This window comes from Curcuma longa, chromosome 11 (assembly GCF_044706935.1).
Source record: "Curcuma longa cultivar G26 ecotype Majalengka, Jawa Barat chromosome 11, ITB_CL_G26_1.1, whole genome shotgun sequence".
Lineage (NCBI taxonomy): Eukaryota > Viridiplantae > Streptophyta > Magnoliopsida > Zingiberales > Zingiberaceae > Curcuma > Curcuma longa.
The window spans coordinates 30,445,517-30,462,036 of NC_133871.1; the positions used below are offsets into that span (position 1 = coordinate 30,445,517).

Sequence of the window (16,520 nt, forward strand, 5' to 3'; positions counted from 1 at the left end):
ATATGGAGACTTAATTGAGTTATATATAACAACTAACTGATTTGATTTGTATCATGGGAGCTGAATAAAACGTAAGAGAAGCTTCCTGATGTATAGTTTACTCACGATCGTGATGTTGTGGGAAAACGTAAAACACTCATAAAAGTAATAATTAAGATGATTAAGACTCGAATATTCTAAATAGAATAATGATCCGGTAAGGATATTTAGTGATGACGTGGACTTCGGATACGATGGAAGATATGGGAAAGAGAGTAAAGATAACATTCATTAATTTAGGAAATCCTGACCTCTCTCTTTGACCTCGTTATACTTCCTTAAACATATGCCGAGCTCTCTGATCTCGGTCAGTTTCTTTAAGCGTACGCTGAGCTCTTGTCCCAATCTTTACACACCTTACTGCATCACGGGCCGATCTCATGACTTGGTCCCAGCATCACGCTGCTGGACCTCATCGACTCATGATCCCAACATCACGCTCTGCCCTCACGACTTAGTCCTAGCATCACGCGCCGAACTCATGACTTGGTCCCAACATCACGTGCCGATCTCATAACTCGGTCCCAAAGTCATGTGCCAATCTCATGACTCGGTCTCAGCGCGATCCCTGCCTTCAAGATCAACTTCCGAAATAGGAACGCACCCTTGAATATGTATAGACAGACAAAGTCTCTCCAAAAACAGAACAGATACGGCAGAATATTTCTCAAACGGTTACGAATATTTCAAAAATCAATTATTATAAAAAGGTAACCCATGCCCATGGGTACAGGTACGCACACATATCTACTCTAATTTTCTCAAGTCATAAAACTCATATTCACGCCGTATCCTAACTTGAGCGTCAGAGTGGCTCGTCGGGATCCAACTCCGACGCCACTCTAACCCTCTTTTTGAGTATTTTTCAGGACCTTTTCTTTCTTCGGGCGACTCTCTTTGAAGAATGTGCATGTCGGACGAACCTTGAACCAAAGTTGAAATCATCCACAGTGTATCAGTGAATAAATAATATTTTAAAGATCAATTTTTAAGTGTATAATTAAGCTGTGACACAGAGTTACAAGGTGTCCATAAAAAAACGAAAATGATGTGTCCTTTTGGAAAATTTGCCCGTCTAATTAATTAAAGCAGGCTGGTACTTGATTAATTCAAAGCATTGCCTGCCTTCATTTCTCCGCTGTTGACGCCATTGGTCTCGTTCTGCGGGTCCCAGCCCCTCATGCATTCACATGCATTGATGTGAGTCGATCAATCGACAGATTCATTTCTCATCCTGGAAGTTGCAGCAAAACTCGCATGTATCGACAACAATCAAACAGTTAGTTCCAATTAATCATTCTCAAAGAGTGCTAATGGCTGATCATGGAGCAAGAGAGACGTACGTGAACTATATATGAACACTGTGAATCAGACATGCATTACATATGTGGAGAAATTAAATATGGGACGAAGAAGCTCTTCATCACTATAGAAATACAACTATGAAGTGTATGATGATTTGATCAGCCGGTGGATTGCACCAGCGCGTTCTTCTTCACGAGGAAATTCACATCCCGAAGCAGAGGGTCGAGGCGAGGGACCCGCCGCCGGAGAACTCCGCCTCGTCGTCGTCGGAGGGCCGTCCGTGGTGGTCGGAGCGCGGCGAGTAAGAGGATGAGGATGAGAGAGAGGAGGAGGACTGCGACAGGGAGGAGGAAGGGGACATGGAGGGTGCGGCGACGGTGGCCTTCTTGAGAGCGAGGAGCCTGGAGAGGGACAGGAAGCTGGATTTAGCGCCCGCTGGCTTCTTGGCCGAGCTGCAGGTCCTGCTCCTGGGGCTGGAGAAGTAGTAGGAAGGGGGAGGAGTGAGCGGAGGGAGGACGGCGGGGGCGGGGGTGTGCTTGGGCGTCCCCGGCCGGGATTCCCAGCGGAAAGGCACCGATCCGGCGGCGGCCACGCCGTAGTACACTCGGAAGGAGGAGTTCGCGAGGGAGGTCTCCTTGGAGAGCAACCTGGCGCAGAACTTGTCTTCCTCCGTGATTTGGAGGAGGGAGGAACCACCGCCGGAGATCATCTCTAGTAATTTAGCTTCCTCCGACGAACTACAAGGCGGATGGATATGCGGACGCTGCCACGGTGTGGCTGCTGTGGGGGGCATTCAACTGGGAGATGGAGAGCGAGTCGTGATGTAATTATAGAAATTCTGAAATTGAGACTTCAGAGTTGGCAGACGCTGGGATGGATTTGTCTCACAATTTAAGATAAAACTTCTAAAATGTTCTTAAAACTCTCAATATTTTTTTTTAAAAAAAATTATTTCCCTTTGAATAATTTTAAACTTTTCATTTTATCATCAAAATTTCAATATATATATATAATTACCACCTGAAGATAAAACATTAAGAAAGGAGGGCATTGTTATAATTAAAAATAAAATATATTTTAATATATATTAATATTTTTAAAACTATTTTAGAATTGTGTGGGTCAAGAGTGTATGAAATTCATATATATCTTTAAAATGATATGATATTGTCTATTTTGAGTCCACATTGTCATGATTTTATTTATGAGTTTTACTAAAAAGGTCTCATATTAATATAGATATCTTCATCTTATAATCTCTGGATCTTTTTCCATGTGAGACTTTGATTATATTTCAATAATTTACCCCTTCAAACAAATGACCACTGGAAGTCTTTCCCTAATGGTCCCAACGGATCCCTTACTAGTCTAGATCCCAACGGACCTACTCCCTTAATGGTTTCAACAGATTTCTTACTAGAAATCCCCAATCATTTCTTTGTTCAGGACCTTACATGACACTCACATAGACCTGCTCTGATATCACTGTTAGATCGATCCGATAGAATCCACATATAACTCCAAAATAATATAATATTATCCATTTTAGATCCACGTCTTCATAGTTTTATTTTTAAATTTTATCTAAAAAGTTTCATACTAATATAGATATCTCTATATAATTTTAATTTTTTAATGTGTTTTTAATGTATTTTTAATGTAGAATATTGATTGTATTTCAACAAAGAGTACAAAACTTCTCTCTCAATCTGCTTCGTGAAATAATTAAGTGAACGTGATTTTTTTTTTGATAAAAAGTGTTTAATAGTTATAGAGACATTTGGATTCCATTCATACAACATTTTGCAATCATAGTTTTTTTTTTTTTTTTTTTAACTTTTAATAGTTATCAAACGCTTTTGAAGAAGCGTGCAACCACGTGAGCCAAGGTCGAGTGTAGTTCAAGCCAAAACAAGAACAGAAGTATTATGAAGACCACTTTTGTATATGCATATAAAGTTTATATGCTTTATATTGGGCACGAATTAAAAAGGATGACTTTAATTATTAAAATGGTTAAAAACTCATTCCTTTTTAAAATGCTAAAACAGGATTACTATTTTAATAATGTATTTAATCGCTATTACAGTAATCACTACAACAACATATAAAATGATATTGTTTTTTAATTTAAGTTAATAAAAAATATTATATATACAATATTTTTCTTGATAAAATTCCTTAAATTAACAATCAACGAGCAAGATCATGTCACACTATAACGCGATCTAATCCACTAAGTACTGACAAAAGAATTTCCTATACAGAGGGGGGGAGGCATTCAACGTGAGACATTTCGTACCCATTGAAAATTGACTTCAAAATTTTACTACGTCAATGCTCATGCAAGAATCATCTGTGCTAGTCCGTAGGGATAAAAATTCCTGAACTAAAGCATCATCAAAAGACATGGACATGATATTAGAGTCGTCAATTTGAATTAGATTTATCGGGTTGACTCATTTCATCAAATAATTTAAACGGATTAAGTTGAAATTTTATCAACTCATTTTAAAATGAATTTGAATGGATTAATCCACCAAAGTCCAGACCCGTGAAGGTACTCACTGTTGTGGAGCCCACTTAATCATGGCATGTGTTGTTCTGATTAATTGCTCCACCTCAAATTCAATGATACTCCATTAATGCGAGGATTAGAGGCTCTCACTAAACAGTTAAGAGTCCATTTAAGTCACAGTCATGAAAAGGAAATGACAACTTTTTTTGTCTCTTTCTTTTTAAATTTGCTGCTTTTTAAGTAGTGTATTAGCATGACAATTAATATAATCTAGGAGTTCACCACTTAATAAGTTAGCGTGAGGAGCAGGTGTCTCATATTCATCATGAGACTTTCCTTTGTGGTAAGGTAAGGTCACTGTGATGCAATCATGATAATTTTTTAATGTTTTCATTTCACTAAACACATAATCAAAACTATCAAACGGACTAATCCACGATAAGACAGATTAATTCGTTAGAAATCCATGCATTATATAATGAGACAGAATGGGTGGGCGGATCAATTTGACGAATTAGAAAATCTTCAACTCAAGACGTATTACAGATTAGACGAGCCAACTTACGGATATAGCCGTCAAGTTGGGTTAGGCCCGTCGGATTGGCCCGCCCCGCCAAAAAATTTAGGCGGGTTGGGTTGAAATTTTATCAACCCATTTTAAGATGGGTTGAGGTGGATTGGCCCGCGACCCACGTGGGTTAGCCCGCGGCGGGCTTGGGTTGGCCCGCGTGCTGAGAAAGTTTATTTATTTATTTTAAAATTTAAAATTAAAGTATAAAGCTTAATGAATTAGTGAGTTTTATCTATTTAAAATACAATTTAAGTTTAAAAATTATAATTCAAACTTAAAATTTTCAACTTAATCAATTTAAATTATACTTCAAAATTAAAATTTTTAATATTTTTTTATTTTTTAACAGGCCCGCAGGTTGGCTCGCCTAACCCGCGGCCCGCCTTGAGTTGGGTTGGGTTGGAGATTTTTCAACCCGTCAAATTGGTGGGTTAGCTCGCCCCGGCCCGCCATATGATGGGTGCTCCATGGGTTAGTCCGCCCCGCCATGGGTTGGCCCGTTTGACAGTTCTACTTACGGATCTGTCAAAAAATTAAAAAATTAAAAATTAAAAATTTAGATTATAATTTAAACGGATTAAGTTGAAAATTTTAGATTTAAATTACGATTTAGATAAATCAAGTTCACTAGCTAGTCTATTAAATTTTATATTTTGAAGAAATTTTTTTTTCTCAATTTGCGATTCAAATCAAGTCCATCACGGATCGACTCATCTTCTATTTAAATTGATAAAATTTTAACTCAATCTATTTAAATGGTTCCATGAGATGGAGAAGAGAAAATTTTTTTCTCTGTAATATATTTACAAATCAATTTCAATATATCTTAAAACTTGTTTGTCATATTGCTACAGCAATAGATTATATGAATAAAATGATTTCATTGGAAGAAAAATATATCCGTCGATATGTCCGAGTGGTTAAGGAGACAGACTTGAAATCTGTTGGGCTTTGCCCGCGCAGGTTCGAACCCTGCTGTCGACGATCAACGTTTCCTTATTTTTTCATTTTTATTGTGTATTCTGACGGATAGTTGCTGTTATGCGATCAAATGAGAAAAACAAAGGAACAATCCTTCAACAGATACATGATTCTTAACTTTTTCTACCCAATTATTCTTCACTTGTTTGGTTCAGAATAGTTAATTTTAATTATTTATTTAAATTTATCAATAAGAATCTTATTTAATTTAAATTATAATTAATTTTTAAATAATACAGTATTACTATTATATCAATAAAATATTAATAAATAAATTATAGATTCGAAATGTGATTATTTTAATCGTTTAAGATTTTTTATGATTCTAAAAATTAAATAAAATTTTTTTTATCATTATTTTTTAAATTTAAAAACTGAATTATAATAATTAAAAAAATTTTATTATTAATATATATAAATTTATTTTAAAATTGTAAAAATTATAGTAGATGCAGGATATCGATATACATACGTCTCGTATGTTAAGCAAAAATGCCTACCATCTGAGCGACACCCACACTGACGTTAAATTTGCAAATAAAATATTATTCATCTTTTAATCTAAACCGGGCAGCCTCAACCACGTTACCCCCGATTCGTTATCCCAAACGCCGCTGCCTCCCTGCTCTCCTCCTCCGCCATGGCCGCCGTCGCGGCCCACTTCTTTCCCATCCCTCCCTTCCCCCCTTCCTCCTTACCCGTATACGAAACCCGACCCGTCGTCTTTCGTTTCCCGCCAACGCCTCGCAGACTGAGCGCGGCGTCGAGTTCGAGACCGGCGATTCCTTCTTCCGCAGCGAGAGCGCCGTGGGCCGCGACCTCGGCGTCCTCTCCGCCGCCATTCACCGCCAGTCCCTCTGCAGCGGTGGTGGCCTCCGTGTCGTCGATGCAATGTGCGGCTGCGGCATCCGCGCTCTCCGTTACCTGGCCCAGGCCGGCGCCGACTTCGTCTGGGCCAACGACGCCTCCGAGGACTGCCGGCCCCTCATACTCTCCAATCTATCCCGCCACCCCCGTGTGTCTCCAGGCGGCGAGCGCCGCTGGGTCGTCAGCCACCTCGACGCCAACAGGGTCCTGGCCGAGATCTACCTCCGCAGGGAGTTCTTCGATTTCGTGGACGTTGATTCCTTCGGGAGCGACTCCTCGTTCCTGAGGATGGCTGTTGCCACGGTCAGGAAGGGAGGATTGCTGTACATCACCTCCACTGATGGGCATTCCTCAGGAGGGCATCGACCTCACTGGTAAGCTAAGCTTAGCTATGCTTGTTAGTGACCAATGCAATTCGTCTTTCATTTTCTTTTCCTTACTCCCTATAGTTGTATCAATTTTGAAGCAACAGAATATTATTTACCTTCTCGTTTACCTTCTTGGTTTTGTGACGCCGGACAAAATAGTGATTATTCCGAAGGGGTTAGGGATCAAGATCAAGAAATTGAAAAAAGAAGAGATCAAGATTGAAAAATTAGAAAAACGAATGGATTGCCGCCGCCGCCGCGTTTTTGCCTAAAAAAGGAAAATTTTATTAATCAATCCAAACGGGCCGTAAACGGCTATACACATCTTATAAATATTATAAACCAAAATCCTAGCTTGACAAAGTCAAAAATATAAAAAAAAAAGAAAATTACTATAAATAGTAAAAAATAAATTCGAATATGCGGACGGAGCACTAAACGATGTCGGATGGGTCCGAATATGGGCCGGTACATGTTTTATCTGGTACTGAATAAAGGTAACTGAATAGCTTATTTCCGACCATGCCTTCTCGTCAAAAGTTATAATCCTTATGTGTTTGCATCATTTTGCTAGTTGCCTATCGAATCCTCAGATTGTTTGGAACTAATTCCTGATGGAAATGAATCTCAATTCGATATTTGACAAGAACTTCTAGGAATTCTAATCCCAATTCTCATGTTTCTTGTATTTAAGTGAGAAAATGTGAATTGAGCTATAAAATGAGAATTGATTTCTCATTTCTTATGTTTCATGCATAGAGTGTGGACAATATTGTGCGTTTGCATGAATTTCTGAAAAATCTCAGACACAGATCTGACCAATTCTGAGTGTATTTCCAAATCCCAAATTTTTGGATGATAATTTCAATTCACATATTTTGTTGTCAGACACAGGTTACATTTCAAAAGAAGTTGTAAAAGATTACAAGAGGCTAATAAGATTCAATGTGGACAAATTAATCACAGGTTTTCCATTCCATATTTTCTCATATCCAGTCTAAGTGCCAAGGAGCATGTTGTTGTTCTATGCCTTGCAGTTCTAATCTGCTGCATTTATGAAATATCAATTGCTTACTTAGTTGAAACAATTCATCCAAGTTTGTTGACTTAATGATGCTGAGTTGAGCTACTTATTAGTAATCACTGTGTGAATATTCTCTAGATTTGTATTTTCTTTTCTATCATGGATAGGCTAGCATGCTTTGCTTGTTTAAACATGTAATCACTTTTAAGTTTTTCAGATGTTCTGAGAAGCCATTTATCTAGACGTCGTAAGTTTTTATTCTCTTCCTTCTTGGAGCTGGAGAGTGCAAGTGCAAAATTATTAATACTAAGTGCTTGCACAACTCACTAGCTAAGAAATATACTTTGTTGGTCATGCTAGTTATGTAATATCTTTTCAATTCATTCATGGTAAATTGATTGGTTCATTGACATCTATTGTGATGTGTAATTCCATTTTACCTCCTAGTTCTTTAGCTTCATATGGAGCATATGTTCGCCCAATGCCATTTTCCAATGAGATCGGTTTACGGATGCTTATAGGTGGTGTTTTACGGGAAGCAGCTGTTATAGGCTATCATGTATCACCACTTTTCTCTTATTATTCATATCATGGACCTGTATTCTGAGTAATGTTACGCGTGAACCGTGGACAACTTCAAGATAATAGGTGACACATAGAAATTAACTTTCTTTATTCATGCATTATATTCATTAATTGTAAATTATGGCATGCTCTATGTTTGCAGCCAATATGGTTTCATAAGTTATTGCCACAATTGTGGTAACTCTCAAACTTTTTCTTGGGGGGAACTTGGACAAATTTCCTGCACCTGTAGAAGTGGCCAGGTATGTAGACTAATGTAATCATATGATCATACGAAAAAAGCTTCAAAATTTGGCTAGTAGTTTACCTTTCATTCTAATCTCTGTCGAAGTAAGCTCTACATATTCATTCTTTTTGCATTGTCTCTGGAACCCTAAGATGAGCTGCCCTACCCATTCTCTAATAGAAATTGAAATAAATAATAACTGTATTCTCAAGGCATACATAGAATTTGATGCAACTATCCAAATCCTGATTTTGGGTGAAACACATTCTTGGATTCAGTGAACTATTTACTGTGGGCATTAAATTTAACTGTAAATCAAACTATAGGTATTTTCAGACATGTTGGTTATCAAGCTCGTTTGTCAGTCAGGTTACTGTATAATTGTTTTCCATTTAAATACATATATTTCATTTTTATTACAGGCATTTAATCTAGCATCGAGGCTTCTGCTTGCTTGTCATTAGTTCTATGGTGTGGTTTAGCAAAAATTTACTTATTTTGCAGTGTATTAACAAGAAAGCCGATCTATTTCTTTGCTGTGCTTAAAAAATTAATCTCCAGTTGCTTTCGTTTCTCGATGTGGTGCTTATATTTCTGTGTCTGTTCAATGTGTTTCTGAGCATTTGTTCGCTCTTCAGATATCCAAATCTCTTGTTGTCTCCGGCCCTCTTTGGATCGGTTGTCTCCATGATGCAGCATTTGTCACTGAAATGTTACACTTAGCGACAGAGTGGGGATGGGCGTGCACCACACGAAAGGAGATCGACCTAGAGAAGCTTTTAAACCAAATGATAGAGGAAGGGGATCCTCGACTTCCACCTGGATACATCAAAGTCGATGAGGTCCAACAGCTAACACTTTTTTGGTCCTGTTTATTTGATTAAGAAAAGTATCTTTGGTTTGCCTACTGCTATATGTATATAGCTTCATTCATATTTTCCGCTCGGGTTTCTCAGATAGGAAGACGAGGCAAAATGAATTCTCCTCCTGTTATGACTCTGATTAACATCCTTCAAAAGGTGTGTATCCTGATATTGATAATTTGCTTTCAGGTTTTATCATTCTAATATCTGCTATGAAAATGCATCGCGCTAATATTCTCTTAGTCACATTTCGCAAAAGAACTCGAAGTTCCTTTTTGCTTCTACGTGATGGTAACTTTCCTAATGTTTGTTTTCTGTGAGCAGGAAGGTTATGCTGCTTCCAGATCCCATATCGCACCGAACGGAATCAAGACGAATTGTGCAATTGCCAAATGCATTCAGTTTGCTCATGGACTCAGGGCAGCATGAGCACTAGGAAATAGTAAGACAATTGCAAGCATTGTTTCATTGCTAAACTGATTGCTCGTGGAACCACCAGCACAAGCTCACTAGCTGATGTCCCATGAGTTCGATACCGGAGCTTCATCCCCTCCATCCACCGGAGATATCATGGATCTTGTATCGAAGTTCTGCTCTCATTTGTTGCTTTAGGATATAGCTCTTTCTAAAGATTGATCAATTGGAAGGTTGTGCCTGCATATCCATAATTGTCTTCAAGATGAGGTAAGGAGGTCGAATATCATCATATCTTGTTAATTCTAGAGCTATTCCATCGACATTAATGCCGGGTCGACACTTTGGTAAGTATCCTCAAATGTTATATTTATAATATGACTCAATACAAAATTGGACCCAGAATCTAAATAATCGAGTGAAAATAATTGTGAAATTACAGAATTTTAGAAATTGCAGGCATACCTGCAACATTTGAGCAGTTGCTTCCCGAGCTTTTTGCTGGCCTTCAATTATGCAAAAGTAAGAATACAAAACCATCCCAATTATTGCAACGAAGATTCCAAAGATATTTCTCCAACTAAATGGATCATGAAGTAAGACACAGCCAAAAGTCAGAACCAGGCAGGTTTTGAGATGTCCCAAAACTTGGTATGTTACTGGTGATGTCTTGCCAATTACAAGAAATGTACTGAAGTTAACAGAGACTGATATTAGGCAAGAAAGCACAATGAAAACCTACAAGAAAAATGCAAGTGTGAGAGGGAACTATGTTTTTTCAACAGACAATAAGTGCCAGCGTACTTACAAGAACTTGAGTTGTGTAATTGAATGCAAACACATTCTGGTTTGTTAGGAGCCCATCAAGAAAAGGACCAGATACAAACAGGGTTAGTGATTGGTAAAGGGCAGACTGGTACAAAAGCTGGGTTGAGGTGACCTTGAACTTTTTTTGTATAGTGTTAGTCATCTGGCAATAACTGGTTAAAGTCTATAACAAGAATCAATAGCATGAACTGTTTTATGTAGAAAAAAAAATAGGAGCAGATAACTTCGATCAAAGATTTTAGAGACTAAGTAGACTCCCAATCCAAGTCATTTCCTTGTCTTGTTACTTGATATAACACCTCTGATTCCAAATATTGGCATGAATGGAAAAATATAGTGCTACATGATTATAATTCCTCAGTAAAGCTTAGCCAAGCTTCTTATGAAACAATCAAAGTGGCAATTGTCAATGTTATATCCCAGACAAGCTGGGTTCAAAGAAGTTTCCCAACTTCGAACTGTTAATAAATCTCTGTGATAGTAAATGTTCTCTGCCTCTAGTGTGCCTCTGTCAATAAATCTCTACTTTGTTCTCTGCCTCTAGAATTATTGAAGTAGGCAAGTGTTGAATCTTAATGAAGTCGAAGCAATGTCCTCTTCCGTCATAGTTAACTGTAGTTTTTCGATTTATCTCCTCATAAATGATCGTGAAATCAATCATATAAAACCATTGAAATGATAAATTTCATCTAGTACAACGGCAAAAGCATTCAACAGACTCTCATGCACTCATAGATAGCCGCCCACCTTGAGAAATATATATATATATATCATCTTACTTTGACTTGATATAAAATAAATCTTCATTTATAGAGTGAGCATGTCATGCGAGGTTTTGGAAGCAAAGAAATAAATTATCATTCAACTAATCTTATTCAATCATCATAGGACTACACTCGAGCACAAATCATGACGAATACATCGATAGTTTTGAGGTATGAACATACACAATTTGTTCTGGGATAAAAGTTAGAAGAAGCATACATTTTCAACTTTAGAACACAAGGTAGATAGATGCATGCTGCTGAACATGCAAAGATCAAACACACAAATCCAAATTTGGGACCTTGACTGATGGACCAAGGAGACAAATGATGCTCTCACCAGAACTTTCACAAAACAGTTTCGGATCAATACAATCAATGAATAAAGAATACAGCATTCATGGAGCATCAGGGTGTTGATCTCAACAGGTCTACTGTGAGCTTGTTGAATAGGGATTGGATTGTTAGAAAGTGCTGCTGCTTTCACTCACAGAAAGTGTGGAACTCTCAGATTTTGTGCGCTGGGAACCTTTGTTGATATCCAATCCCTGAAGCCTTCCAAGGGGGTCTTGCTGCAGTTCCTCGGGATGGCCTTTGAGTTGTTGACGCATTTGCTGGTTTGCAACACCAGGCTGTGGTTGGTCGAACAAAGGCGGTCTTAACTGAATAGCTTGGAGGTGGACCGACTGTTGTTGGGGAAGCATGAAGAATGATGGGTTGAAAGGTACATTATGTAGTCCAATGTTGTATGCTTCGTCGGGTTTTAAAATTTCACCTGTTGCAGCCTTCAGTCTTTGGACGTCTTGCTTTAGCGCCTCATTCAGTGCTGAAAGGACATGAAAGAAACAGTCAAACGAATTGTATGTATAGATTATAAGAACAGCTTGAGGTTTCATGTTGTTTTCGAATACACAAGTATGATGCTTTGTTGGAAAAATCTCATGTCATATCCACTTCAACTCGTAAAAACTTAAAAACATCCATGTGCTTTGAGAAACAATAGCTATGATCACAAGGTTGAGGGTCTCGATTCCATGGTAAAGCAATCACAAACATATATATCCAACAAAGGCTAAACAATGGAAAACGGCTTAGTCAACATACATAACAGTAGGAAATGCAATGACTTGGAGACAACAATCATCCTACATGTTGTAAATCTTGGAAACTATAGATGTAGATTTTTTCTGCAAATTCTTTGATGATCCATACCAAATAATTAACTTCAAACAAAAATATTATTTGCAAACTTAACCAGAATGAAGCACATGCACGGGACCTTTAGACTCGAAGCCTTTAACCACCTGAATGGTCATGAATTGTCAATGTATTCCTTCATGGTGATTGGTAGATCCAGAGGCAGAATAAACTTCTACTTGGAGTGGCAGAAGATAATTTGATCGTCCTATGAATAAGAGGTGCGGCTAAGGAAACAAAGTACTCACCATCACGTAATTGAGATTGCTGTTCCATAGCTTGTAACCGTAGCTTAAGTTCATTGTTCTCTGCAGACAGTCCAGCTGTGTCTCTCTGGAATGGAAGAAAGTAACAAAAAAAGGCTCAAACTTGGGATAGTAGAAATAATAATTATCTAGTCACTAAGCAAACAGTAGAATTGAGGCAGATATTTTAATTAATAAACAATGGAATGTGATTAATGGTATTTCCTCACAAGTATTAATCATAGTTCACGATAATATCTACCCAAAATTCACTTTTGTATCTTCCGACAGGAATTAAAACTACATAGTTTGAGACTCTTAGCCCATATACTGTGAGAGTGCTCAAGAATACAACAGGTCAATTAGGGGATTCGAATATCTGATTGTCAGATTGAATTGACAAAGCAGAAGGTTACAAAGTTAAATGATGTGTAAAATTTAATCATTTCACAAGGATATAACCATAGAAAATTAAGTTACCACAGAACAGCAAAGAGTAAGAGGATTATGCCATATTGGGAAGCAACAAAATTAAATGAGATTATGGATGTAGTTGTCAGCTCCCATCTCAAAGAAACAGAGGTGGTAAAGGAGATTGAACTGGAAAACAAACTATTTATATGGAAATAAACCATGCTTTAACTGAAAAGAGATTTGCTTGTCCATTAGAAATTGTAAGTTCAATATTTCGAACATCCATACCCTACCGTTTGGAATCAAAACATGTAATGTGGACTGAAAAGACAACAGATAGTGGAGCGCAAAGCGAATTGGCTTATAGAATTGAAATCAGTTTTTGAATTGAACCAACTACTGTAGTTGATTATCTTCTTTTATAGCTAAAAGGCAAGGAACAGCTTTTATCAAGCAAACGCAAGGATCAATGGCTTTATACTTTTCTACGTGACTCTTTTGAATGAAATAATGAAAGAAAACTGCCTGAGAAGTTCATGCGAAACCTAAATCAACAGCAGGATTAAATACCTAACTAGTACAGACCTGAAACAGTGTTAGTTGTGCAGAGAGAGTCGTAGCTTCAGTTTGGAGAGTCTGAACTTTCCTTTCAAGTTCTGATATATAGCGAGCCTTTCTTTCTTTGGAGCGAGCTGCAGACTGTCGATTTGCTAGAATTCTGTATTTTGTGACAAATAATCAGAAGAATTCTGAAAATGTCTAACATGAGTGATATGAAATAATGTGAAAAATCAAACAATTAATAATGCATATGATAAGAAGAATTGGTGGTGACTTGGAAGTCATAATTATAGATACAAACACTGACTAATTAACAGCTACTCTGAAATTTTGTGGCACAGAAGGGTGTGTATATCTTACCAATTAATTTTTCATGCTTGAAGAAATCAAACGACCTACTATCCATCTAATTTTTTTTATTTGAAGTCTGATTATCCCTGTACCTATGTTCGACAATGAACAGTGACAGTTCGAGGCCGACACCAACAATCTAATTGACCATGTGCAAATTTTTTTTTTTTGAATGAGGTATCAAACACCTGGTTTCTTATCTCTGTAAGATAAAAGTACTCAAGTCCAAGTAATATAGTCCATGAAAATAACATACATGATAATCATTGTGAAGCAAAGTAAATGGTTCAGCTTATATTCAGATAATAGCTTCATGCCTTACTAAAAAATGATAAATCCCTTAGTCCCATTGACTATTTCATAGCAGGGTAAATCGGGAAGTGCACGCAGCGGCCAGCCCAGACGCACTTCTAATACTTACATGACATAGCTGCACCTAATATTAAATGCCACAAAAATGTAAGCCCTTAGATAATTAGATGCAATAACACACTAATGGATCAGAGATAGCTGCATATGCCATGACCCGCCTAAATGTGAGAACTAATCTGATAACTTTGATGGGCCCAAAAGAATAGTCCAAAATGCTTAAGCTCAAAAAGAAGTTCACATTATGCCACAATTTTCTATGTGGAGTAAACTAAGCTTGATGCCTTTTATGGAGGCCCAAAGTCCAACTAATAACCCAAATATCATCCCTAACGATGTATATATTTACCAGTAATTCACCCATATAAGCTTATAAAGCTTCATCATTAGCCCACAATTCTCCACATGGGACTAAACTAGGGTGTCAAAATAGAAGTGGCAAGATTTTTCTTCTTGTTGTCATTGCAAGATCTAGGATTCAAGCACACCAGGTGTTAGGTGAATGTTGATATCAAACAGTCACAAAAAACAGGGAAATTTATTTTCCCACAGTAGAAACTTTAGACATAATAAATTGAGTTCCTTCAAACATAACCGTAAAATAATTAATTTCCATTATTTAACCAAAGCTTTAGACATTCTGTTCAAAAAGAAAAATTAGATTCCTTAGGTCTGTTCTTCGACTTTATTGAACACTTCCAACTGAAAAGATGAAATCAACAAAACCAATGTTACTCTAAAATCCTCAGAGACTAAAGAATGAAAGAAAAAGTTGAACGAAGAAAAACCATAAAAAGAGAAGCAAGCTAATTTTTGGTAAAAACTCCTAAAGGACTCACCTTTTGGCTCTCTTAGGATCAACGACGGCGAGCTCCGCAAGCTGCTCCGGCGTCATAGCCTTCTTCCCCTCCATCACTTCCCCAAACGCCGGTTCCCTCTTCAGCGACACCGCCGACGACGATCCGTCGACCGAACCGCTATGCCTATGCTTCGGATTCGCCCCCGCGGCGTCCTCGCCGACCTTTCTCTCCTCGCCGCGCCCGGAGCTCTCCGCCGTCCGATCAGTGCACTCCCCGCCGCCCTCCGACCCGGATCCGCTGGCCTCCAGCTTGCAGCCGATCTTTTCGATGTCCATGAAAGTGCTGAAGAGGTCCTCATCGGAGGCCACCTCGTCGGCGCCCCCCATGGCGGCCGCACCTCGATCGTCCTCCGGGAGGCGGAATGCGAACTCAGATCTGGCTCGGCGGTGGTGGGAGCCTCGCATTGGGAGGGAGGGGGCATGGAACATGGAGGCGGGAGCTCCAGCGGCGGGGGCGAGGCCTAGGAGGGAGGCATTGAGAGGGGGAATGCTGCTAGGGTTAGTGCCAGTAGGCGGATCTGGGAGCTTGGGTTGCATCTGGTGTCGCCGCCGCCTCTCCAACTCCCATGAGCACTGTGAGGAGCGCAGGGAGAAAGGTCGCGAGCAAATCCAGAGAAAGACTTTTTGTTTGTTTATGTATTAATTTGAGGAATGTGTGTGTGTGATACAGTGAGAGAGTGACAGGGACAAGGAGTTTGGCGTTAAGGCTTCCTTCATATTGGATAACAGTCAAATTTAATTATAACCCCGAAAAATATGCAAAATAATTATTTATCTTTACTTAACTTTTTTTTTTCAAATTCGAATGAGTTCTTAATTTATATTTATTTATTTTTTAAAAAAAATCTATAATTTTATTTTTATTTATTTATAAATTTGATAATGATATGAACATAATTGTTCATATACTTTAAATTTTTTTATTAATTAAATCAGTGATATTGAATGTAACATAAAATTTAATTTATTTATACGAAATAATGGATTGGTATTATTGTCTAGAAACATACTTAGCTGCATGAATTAATTATTCAAGTTTATTTAAATTTTTTTAGCTAGAGCTTAACTTAAGTTTAATTTATTTAGATATTTTAGAGCTCTTAATTTAAATTTATTTATTTAAAAATTTAAGTTTATTAAATTAACTAACAAATTTAATATTATAAATTTA

At 37.9% G+C, this 16,520-nt stretch overlaps 3 protein-coding genes and 1 non-coding gene across 4 annotated transcripts; 2 read left to right on the forward strand and 2 right to left on the reverse strand.

Moving 5' to 3' along the window:
- Positions 1 to 1,360: 1,360 nt before the first annotated feature.
- Positions 1,361 to 2,123, reverse strand: LOC141836852 (uncharacterized). Its single transcript, XM_074724316.1, has one exon. It carries the CDS (start codon positions 2,051 to 2,053, stop codon positions 1,547 to 1,549), a length of 507 nt encoding a protein of 168 aa, XP_074580417.1. The 5' UTR covers positions 2,054 to 2,123; the 3' UTR covers positions 1,361 to 1,546.
- A 2,766-nt stretch (positions 2,124 to 4,889) lies between these two features.
- LOC141837557 (uncharacterized) lies at positions 4,890 to 10,031 on the forward strand. Its single transcript, XM_074724937.1, is given in 8 exon segments — positions 4,890 to 4,904; positions 5,989 to 6,091; positions 6,094 to 6,655; positions 8,121 to 8,321; positions 8,401 to 8,500; positions 9,123 to 9,326; positions 9,441 to 9,503; positions 9,672 to 10,031. Coding segments are annotated over 8 exon segments (1,353 nt in total). The 3' UTR covers positions 9,777 to 10,031.
- Positions 5,336 to 5,417, forward strand: TRNAS-UGA (transfer RNA serine (anticodon UGA)). Its single transcript has one exon. It is a non-coding gene; the product is annotated as a tRNA-Ser (tRNA).
- A 1,454-nt stretch (positions 10,032 to 11,485) lies between the features above and the next one.
- LOC141839198 (transcription factor RF2b-like) lies at positions 11,486 to 15,931 on the reverse strand. The gene is made up of 4 exons (XM_074726893.1): positions 15,330 to 15,931; positions 13,795 to 13,927; positions 12,799 to 12,883; positions 11,486 to 12,179 (listed from the first exon to the last, which is right to left on the reverse strand). Exons 1-4 carry the CDS (start codon positions 15,884 to 15,886, stop codon positions 11,818 to 11,820), a joined length of 1,137 nt encoding a protein of 378 aa, XP_074582994.1. The 5' UTR covers positions 15,887 to 15,931; the 3' UTR covers positions 11,486 to 11,817.
- Positions 15,932 to 16,520: the final 589 nt, after the last annotated feature.

Bases quoted from the DNA above. Each gene is read 5' to 3' on its own strand.
- LOC141836852 (XM_074724316.1), bottom strand. From the start codon at position 2,053: ATGATCTCCGGCGGTGGTTCCTCCCTCCTCCAAATCACGGAGGAAGAC.
- LOC141839198 (XM_074726893.1), bottom strand. From the start codon at position 15,886: ATGCAACCCAAGCTCCCAGATCCGCCTACTGGCACTAACCCTAGCAGC. The intron at 12,884-13,794 runs GTCTGTACTAGT...CTTCCATTCCAG, and splicing joins CACAACTAACACTGTTTCAG to AGAGACACAGCTGGACTGTC. The intron at 12,180-12,798 runs GTGAGTACTTTG...ATGTCCTTTCAG, and splicing joins GCAATCTCAATTACGTGATG to CACTGAATGAGGCGCTAAAG.